At 31.2% G+C, this 10,127-nt stretch overlaps 1 protein-coding gene across 1 annotated transcript; it reads right to left on the bottom strand.

The window, feature by feature from the left end:
* LOC132736296 (uncharacterized) lies at nucleotides 1–6,665 on the bottom strand. Its single transcript, XM_060723399.1, has 5 exons — nucleotides 6,570–6,665; nucleotides 2,112–2,172; nucleotides 1,645–1,944; nucleotides 677–804; nucleotides 1–230 (listed from the first exon to the last, which is right to left on the bottom strand). Exons 2-5 carry the CDS (start codon nucleotides 2,164–2,166, stop codon nucleotides 57–59), a joined length of 657 nt encoding a protein of 218 aa, XP_060579382.1. The 5' UTR covers nucleotides 2,167–2,172; nucleotides 6,570–6,665; the 3' UTR covers nucleotides 1–56.
* Between the last annotated feature and the right edge of the window lie 3,462 nt (nucleotides 6,666–10,127).

A 10,127-nucleotide genomic window follows, 5' to 3' on the forward strand; every position in this document is an offset into this window, starting at 1 on the left:
CACCTCTTACTGTGTAATAATATCTTGATGTTAAAGTTAATTGCAAATTTGTCGGCTCATGATACAAGTTTAAAACGACCGGTTTTAGTTTCATATCCAGATGCCTCAGATGCCTCATTATGCTCAAATCCAATTGTTCTCTGTCCATTAACATGAGTGTCGCAATTTAAACACGATGTGTGGTCTGTTTTGTTGAAAAAGCTTGTATCATATTTTTCTTCCAATCCGTCCTTGAACACGTTAAAAACATTGCCATTATTAACGAATGTTGGATTTACATCGTTAAGTATTATATTTCATTTAGACGGGTACGGAAAGTACTGGTTTGATGTTATACGTATCATACAAGAACGGTTTTATTGAGAAAATCGCTTTCTGTAATGGCGTTTAGCATTAAACTAATCTAGAATAGCATTACAAATATACCGTGTGCTCAATGAATATAATCATAAAAAAACGATAAGAAAATTCATATCAGCACCTTGAATGATTCCAAAAAGTAGGCTTTTAATGCTAATGTTTAAATATCGTTCTATAAAGAAAATTCAGCATTTCTAATGATAAACAGTTATTTTTGTCTTGGTACTTACTTAATACAGCAAATATAGCAGTGGAGTGCCTCTATTATGTAAGAGCATATTATAATGAGTTCTAAGTTTAAGTTTAAAATACTTACTACAATGATATACCAATCAGACTCCACGTCCGAGAAACCAGAAATACAACCAGTTGTTACAGAAATATTTCCGTTGCTATTGTTCGACCCTGGCTCTGTCATTGATGTTGGGAAAGTCGTATCGAAAACTGAAATATACACTTTTTTATAGTGTTGTTTTTTCTCTCTCTCTCTCTCTCTCTTCGGACTAAGTCCGTCTGAGAACTGTTTAAAATCTGATTACAAGTAAGACTGTCAATGGTAATTTTAAAATAAAAATTTGAAATCAGGTAATGTCATTGGCCATTGTAACATTAGTATATACGTATAATATGAAAGATTATTGTATGAAAAACATACACTATGATATGATAAACAAGATCAACAAGGAAAGGCGGCGTTTAGTGAACGCAACCCACAAACGACCTAGCAGCAAATCAAATGTCAACAACAAAGTCCAAATTATTAAATTATCTGATTGAAACAAATTTTGTGTTAAATGTATCGAATATTTAAATCTGTGAAACGTTCTGTCCCTTCGTAATCATTTTACATTGCTTTTAAAATTTCATAAATTGTTATATTAGTGTAAAGCTAATTCAATTTATAACTTGCAGTTGTTGTCACAATCACGAGAGTACAAATCACGCTTAATACTATCAGTAGATTAGATTCAGTGTTCATGATTACATGATATTGACTGTAAGTTAAAAATGTTTATAATAAATATATCTATGGATATTAATAAAGCATATATTAATCTGTTAATGAATACTCATTATTTTATTTTATACAATTATTTATTTATTTTTATTTATTTATTCATTTATTTATTTATTTATTTATTTATTTATTTATTTATTTATTTATTTATTTATTTATTTATTTATTTTATTGAATATTTTCTCTTTATTTTATGTTTTGTCTGTTTTAATTGTTTAATATACTTCAAACGGAGACAAATAGATAAAAGTAAAATGAATACCCACTTATAGAAGAAGGTACTATCGACCGCATTATGCTTCCATCACTCGGGTCTTTGCAGGCAATTTTTGAGCAGTCAGAATAATTATATGAATTTATTGTCATCTTATAAACATTTTCAGTCATGTTCATCGAGTATCGGTACCCACTGTACTGGGGTGCGCATATTGAAGACAATACACAGTTTGAATTAAAGCCATCATCAATCAACCAGTCTATGTCTGTTCCCGGTGCGTTTTTGCAAACGCATTCTACATCAGATGGTATCAATGGATTAACGCTTTCACACGTTAGATCGATACCAACTAAAATCAAAGAAATACACATTCAACTTTGAAAGTTGGCAATCATTGTCTCCACGAATATAACACTATTCTTTTAAATAGTTAATCAAAATCTCTTTTCTTTGTCCATTTTCAAATTCATTATTTCTTTTTTTTTTGCTTATAAAAAAGTAAAATGCCATACTCACCGATTGCTCTTGGAAGCAAATGCAACACTAAGATCAGTTTAGTAACAGAATGCATTTTAACCTGAAATTAAATAAAAATATATCTTAAACTGCATATATATTTAAACCAACAATGATGACATGTCAGTGAATTCCAACATCAATCATTTCATTGTATTCAAATTATAGATTGCGTCTGGCTATAAACATAAATGTATAACACAAAATAGGTTCTAAATATTTAAATATATATTGCCATTTCTTATACGGGTAACTTGAAGATTTTCTTTTTCAAACAAAAATTAATGAATTACTGTGTCTTTTATTGTAAATTAATCGATGTTTATTGTTATTATTAACTTATATGTTTGGCAAAAGCAGCTAATTTTAACGTGTCAATCATTCATTATTTCAGGAAAATTAGTAGATGCTGTTTTGGATTGTTGTTTTGCAGACGCGCTTTGCAGTAATTGCTTCAACACTGAGCATGTAAAGCGGACATATTTTTTATGGTGCTAACGTGCACTATAAGATACTGAAAAATCGGCAACATATGTAAGATATATACCTTAAAGGAGAACTGTATGCAAAATTTAAACAAACTTTACCGTGCGAAAAAAAATGAGTTATGACCACTTATCTGAATTTAATCTTAATCGTAGTCCACATAAGCGAAATGATCGTTTCTACCCAAAATTTATGAAATATGTATGCAACACTTTACCCTAACCTACTCATTTTTAAAACGTGTTTGACTATCTATTACAGACCTCATATATCTGACAAATAATAAACAATTTAAATAGAGACTTTGTTTCCGATACTCCTTTAGGTTATTGAATTATTTGGAAAATAAACGTTTTATAAAAATCCTTATTGCTAATATTAGAGTGGTCAATGCGAATCACAATTTTCAGTTTGAAATTCTAAAATGACCACTCAAAATCATATTGATATTAAAATTTTATAGGAATTCAATCCTAAAAAACGACATAAAAGTAGCGTGCGGTAGTCAATGTTAGTGTGGTACTAAACAGTTTTCGGATAGAAGCTCTAAACAAACTTGGTGAGATCCTGATACAAATAGGTATATTTGGAATAAAATGTCTTTAAATGACACGAGCTTTTTGAGGGTGTTACCATTCAAGTATTCGATGGCAAAAGTGCAGACAAAGTAAACATGTGTAGATGTCGATAATACGATATGATAGGCAATAAGTGGTGACAAGACACTTCCAGTCACATTTATTATTCCTATGCTTGTTAATACATCCGGACTTTTTAAAGTTTGAGTCATTAAAGTTTTTTAAAGTTTGAGTCACGGATAGCATCGACAAAATCAGTTATATCAATACCATAATATAATTACATATTCAATATTCATAAAGTATTGTTTGCTATAAATATGTTACATGTTCCGTGCAAAAAATATATTGAATATTATGCTGCCATCATGCGCCGTTTGGAAGGTATGATTATTAAACCTTCATTTATGCAAACGTCGCGACAAATTTAGCATTTCTTTTGCTCACAAGCAAGTTTAATTTTGAAACAAAAACAAGTCAGCAAGCATGGATACACCTTAATGTGTTTAAGTATTAAACAAACTTTGACCTTAATAATAGTGAAAATAGTTGTTTACTCATATTCGTTTTTGTATTCTGTAGGTTATCATTGCCAAGAAGAATACCTGTAAAAAAAACGACCTATCCTTTATTCAAATTGAACATTGATTTTTATAAGTAGTTGGTTTAAAATTAACATATTAATACATTCGTATAACATTAGTCCGTCAATTGATTACATTGTCGATCATCTAGATATTATCTGCGTGTTATTGTTATATTAAATCCTAATTATATTGCTTAATCTTTAACGTATTCATTCTTTTGTTCTAGTGTCTTAATTTTCTATTTAATACTTAATCAAATAGGCCATATTTGGTTAAAAAATTCAAAAAGGAATCCTTTGTTTGTTTGTTTGTTTGTTTGTTTCATTTTACGCCTTTTTCCAACAGTATTTCAGTCATATAGGCGGGTAGTTTCCTAACCATCGTTCCTGGAGAGTTACACCAGTACTAGACTACCTTCCTACGCGCTAAACTACCAAAGCATCTCCCGGGGATCGAACCCACGCCAGAGAGGTAACTGGATTAGCCTTTGGACAGGAGATTGGTAATGCAGTTTTTAAATGTAGCAACAATTATTAATGCTGATATCTGCACATTTGCGTTGCAATATTAGTCTATTTCATTTGCTGTTTAAATCAGTAGGTTATCACGATTTTCCTGAAATTATTCCAAAATTCATTTTAATATCTTAAGTTTATGAACTTGTGGTATATAAAGGGAAACCCCCTTGTAAAGTGTTTTGGAAGATAAATCTAACACTGTTTAGTTTATTACAATCTTGTTACATGTTTACTAATTGCGTTACATGTATATAATTTGAAATGATATGTGCAGATATTAGTTTTTCCATCTACGTTCATATTCTCACTTTAAATCTATAACTTTACAAAGAGCACAACATAAATAGTGTTGCATACATTGTTCATCTTTGTTTTTTTAATGTATAGCATAACGTGTAGAAATCGTTAACATTTGTTATTTAAAACAAGCTCCTTTATTGAAAAGTTCAATCTCCTTTTTTTAAAGTAGCGGACCTCCAGATGAAAAACTGCCGTCGTACTAATATTTCCAAATCCCCCTTTAAAAAAACTTTACACTTTAGTTGAAAGAAATCGAAATGAAAATTTTCAGATTTAAACATTATTGCTCTGAAAACAAACAGTTCGCTTTCCCGCTAATCAGAAATACATTCTCTTATTATACTACGGACTTCTTACATCCGTTTATTGTAGTATCACGTGATTGCACAACCCAAAATCGCGATTATGTGCTGCGGAACGCACGGAATCCGGGATCATATCAAACATAGAGCGAAACCAATAACTGCTTTGGTTTTTATATTTGTAGTGATTTGTGGCATTTAAATTATAATTGAATAATAATATCATATATATAATTATATCATATATATGATGATCAATTTATAGATATAATCTTTAGCTTGAAATATGATTATGGCCTGTTCAATGACGAAAAGTGATATAATATATCACTTTTCGATTATGACACCCGGCATACCGGAGACCGGGATATTTTCCGGACCACTGTTGTGACACGTGACCGTGTTAAATGAATTTTCTTCTCCTTTTTTGTTTGCTACTGCGTTAGTTACGCAGTAGATTATGGAAAGAACAATCCCGAGCTTTTCTCAATATTCTTTCTCGAATTAAGGTGTCAAGAATTATGGATTTATACAATAAACCTTACCAGATCAGTATTTATCGTTTCATTTAAATAATTTATTATTAATTTCATTTTTTTTTTCATTTTACCATGTGTGACCATTTCGCCAAACTCATTCAATTCAGTGCATCTAACATCCTTCATCTGCGATCATTTATCTCAAGGGTGGAGCTAATACGGCAAGAAAACAAACTGAAGGTCAACGGAGAGCGATACATGACCGTAAGGGCGAATTTTGTTTTAATTTACAGAACATAATTAAACATTGAAGTAGTACCTATTACAGTAGATAAAATAGATCAATGTCATCGGTGAAAATGAAATGGTCGATACGAAAAATATGCAACCTAAGTCTTATTCAAATTTCCATCAGGAACACCCTTTCAAAATAAAATCATGAGAGAGAATCATTGAATCCCGTTTTGTATATAATGGGTTACGTAGATAAACTCTTAACAAGAAATACTTTGCTCGAAACGATTTGACCAGAAGTTAATGAAATATCTAGAAGAAATAAAACTTTTGCTATTAATTTTGTTTATCTATTACACGAACTAAGAAAAAAGTCACAATATTATTAACTGTATACAATAATGCATTTTTATCGAGGGAAAGTATTTTATAACTCCTCATAGCACTTATCACTTTACTAAACTTGCTGCTGAATTAAAAATGAAATTCATTACTTCAGGTAACTATGATTAAGATATCAAAATAGTTCACAGATGGGTATTTCAAAAGCGAACACAATTAGTCAAATATACTTGCAAAAGGAAGTATCAATTCAAAGCGCATATTTTAAGTATTATTTATTAAGTGTAATATTATTAGGCGTACCGAATACCGATTTTTCGGCCATCTAAGGTTTGCTTCGGATTTCAGCATTTCAGAAGAACCCCCAAACTAGCAGTTGGTATATGGAACTGTTTGTTAGCCGACCTATATATGTGCCAGGTAGAAGTCATTTAGCTTAATGAATTTGTAGTAATAAGATATTAATTATGATAAATAAATAACTTAATTTAATCCCAATTTATGTAGATAAACGTTGAGAAAACTTTAAGAATATCGATAATAAATCAAACAAAAAACGCAAATTACTTTTCATGATGTTTAAAATAAGGAAATTAACAGATAAGATAAAGATAAAATAAACAACATCTTACCTTTAACAACTTCTATGTCACTTTATTTATTATACTTTTTGTATTTCATAAACATAACAGCTGCGAATAAAATCCCTTCTATTCAAGTTGCAAATCTACAATAGCATGATGATTTCAAACGTGACTTATATAGAACAATTAATAGACATAGTTTACAATGAACTGATCGATAATTGTATTATAGCATGTTTAACACATTAAATTAGTGTAGGTTTTTTGACAAATTTGTCACTTATTGTGGAAATATAATGATATCGATGAATCTCGTTCTTTGTTTGTTGTAATTAAGATTTTTGTTTAAAAAAGAATAAAAGATAAACTCGCCACCACTAAGGAGATTGTTTTCAACGATTGAGCATTTTTGAATCAAAATTGGCAACAGTACTTTTAAAAATTCAACCCTCCTTTTGTGTTTTTAATAAGGTTTAAATATAAAGACTAAGTTATTCATTAAAGTTCCTAATTAGTACGTCGTGTATCGTGTGCAACTTTATTGTATGGATATGGCAGTTATAACAATTATATATTACTTTAAAATATTGTTTTAAAAGACATGTGCTTTGCAATGCGTCAAAGTGCCAGCGCGATATTTAGCTCCTTAAATTGATATAATTGCCCGCGAATCATTAATCTAGCTTTTAAAGGATATAATATCCTCCAGAATCATACCTGATAATTCTTTTTGTAATTTCTTAAGATAGTGGGGACGTCCGTGGCCGAGTGGTAAAGATCGTTGATTTCAAACAGCTTTCCTCTCAGGGATGCAGGTTCGAGCGGCAAAAGCGTTGCAGGTTTCTACATGTGAGAAAGCTTCCAAGCTAGCTTATGTCGCTCTTAATCTTGTCATACAATCGGCAACATCGGTACCTTAATATTTCTATATTTTTGTGAATATGGCCTAGTAAAGTTAGTTCGTTGGATTTTAGACAAAGGGCCGTAGGTTTCTTTCAGTTTTACTAGTGGAGAATAATGCCATTTTGTGCATTTTACCAGACAGAGGCTGACACCTGAGTACAATAAACAACCTTCTGTATAATACCTGAATAGCTTCCCAACAGGATATAATTCTAAGTACCGAGCGGGATTCGAACCCAGTGTGGTAAAGTCAACTTAATGGATATCAACGCACCCGAATAAATTAAGAATACTTTGAAGCGTTGGGCTAACTGTTTCACAGAACCTTCCAGAATACAACTGTCGAGGCGCTCATATAAGTTCATTTACTTAGTCCTTCCTATTGTTCAAAATGTTCGTATTATTCATGTTAATCTAGCCGTGCACTCTTAGGTATAATATTATTAAGCTATACGATTGAATGAATGATAAATATTGAATGTAGCATTTGTGAGTTGCTTTTATACAAAACTGCAGAATAATGTTTTAATATACAAACCTAACTTGCTTCTCACACACCAAACACAACAATGAATACAATGCACTACCTTAAAATACATAACCCATAAACTGGATGATTCACCGCTATTCATATTAACAGAAAAAAGACACAACGCTATTCATATTGAGAAAAAGAAAAGAAAAATAAATAAATAAAAGCTTCAAGAATTGAACTTGTCTAATTTAAAATGCAGAAATACTATGTCGTGGCCACAAGTTACTAAGTCGTGGAACGAGATAACTTAGTCGTGCGCACGGGATAATTAACCAATTAGAATACACTATATTTAATTTTGATTTTTTTTAAACTTAACAACTTACTTTTTCATGCAACATTAATCTTTGAAAATACTGAAGATCTTCACTTTGAACTTGTCTTTAGGATTCAATATTAAAAAGTCACCTCCAAGGCCCATCAGACAATAACTTTGACTATAGCTCTTTGTTGGGACACTTTTGTAATCGAATTGATCAGTTTGTACGTACTTACGCCTGTTTACCTTATTTATACGATAACATGAGAAGGAATAAGTCCTGGCTTATTTTGTCATTTTGCATTTTCACATTGTCCATGGACACTAGATAGCCTATGAGGATGTTTGAGGTCAAGGGTCAAGGTAACCATGACACTACATGTAAAATCCTTGTCTGATGAATACTTTTGAAGGAATAAACCATGGTTTATATAACCTAGAAAGATCATTGCACCTGATCAGTAGATGACATCTTATAATTTCGAGGTCATTGGGTAAAAAATCAGGGTCACAGTGACGCTAAATGTAAAATAATTGACCAGTCAAGAAGTTGTACAAATGGCATTTTTACAGGCTGGTGAAGTATGGGCATCCTTGAACTACATAACATGTCTAGTTAATTTGGGAAATTCATATAAATGGTGTAATCTGATTGGTTATTTATCTCGTGGCCACCACTTAGTAACTCGTGGCCACGCCATGGTATCCCGTGGCCACGACATAGTATCTAGTGGCCACGAGATAAATAAAAACACATACATGTCACCATTGTGCCACTGTATGTGCGTGTGTTGTTAAACATCAAATAAATAATATAGTTTGATTTGATATCAGAAACCGAATTTCTTATCATCATATCTGTGCGCACAATATTCCATTTTAAAGTACCTTTATGATTAAATGAACACACAAATCATAATTTTAACCGCTTTCACGAGTGTCGATAGAGCAGCACCATTCAAATCAGAAATTTCACTTGTAGTAATTATAAGTGTTTATTAGATGAATTTCTATACTAACTAAAAAAATATTCATCACGATGTTCAGACATTTTATTCTATAACATATGTTAAATTATTTCATCCGAAATACTTTTTAAAGTCAACAATATTGATATAGGGGGGGTCGAAAAAACGATCTGTTGAAATGATTGACCGAAAGTTTATAACTGTTCAAAAATACACATTAAATTGAACACATATAAGCAAGCTTTTTTTCGGGGAAAAAAAATAGAAAAACGCTAAGGAAAATTGTTAAGATTCATGTTGATAAAAAACCCACCGAAAGCGTTTCAAATCGGGGCTACGATAGTGCTTTCCCACGCCCCGGCGTAATATTTGATAAAACGGGTCCGAAAATTTAATGATGCTTTTTTCCGTATTCTAACCCCTCTCGACAAAAGTAAAGGAATAAACTTGAAAGCGACACGATTTTTTTAAAGTATTTTATACAAGCTGTTAAAAAATACCACTGTCAAAATTGCAATAACAAAAAAAACATTTTTTTGTAAAACTTAGTTTTTAGTTTTTTTCCCTATCACTTGAACGGAGCTGCCATTGTTCCAATTTCCCAAAGTTTTGAATGGTACAAAAATTACGGGCAAATAAATTTTGGTTTAACCCTTACCTCTGAGCATTTTTTTGACAAAATGGCCCTGAAAAGCCACCTTTTAATTAAATGCATAAATATTTAAAAATTTCAAACGATTAATTCACAAAAACTGGAACCCTTTCCTTTGAACAGCAGCCTTTTTCCTAAATTTTTTGTTACCATGGAAAGGGGCGTCCAAAATTGCCAAAATCAATTTTTTTTTTCCCACAAAACTAATTTCAAAGTGTTGGGAACCTCTCAAAGGGTTAATTTTAGAGTCAAAGGGTTTTCTCGTTGGTAAAAATTTACCTTAAATCGC

The sequence above is a fragment of the Ruditapes philippinarum genome, unplaced genomic scaffold, assembly GCF_026571515.1.
Source record: "Ruditapes philippinarum isolate M1 unplaced genomic scaffold, ASM2657151v2 ctg7451_1_1_1_1, whole genome shotgun sequence".
In the NCBI taxonomy this organism is placed as follows: domain Eukaryota; kingdom Metazoa; phylum Mollusca; class Bivalvia; order Venerida; family Veneridae; genus Ruditapes; species Ruditapes philippinarum.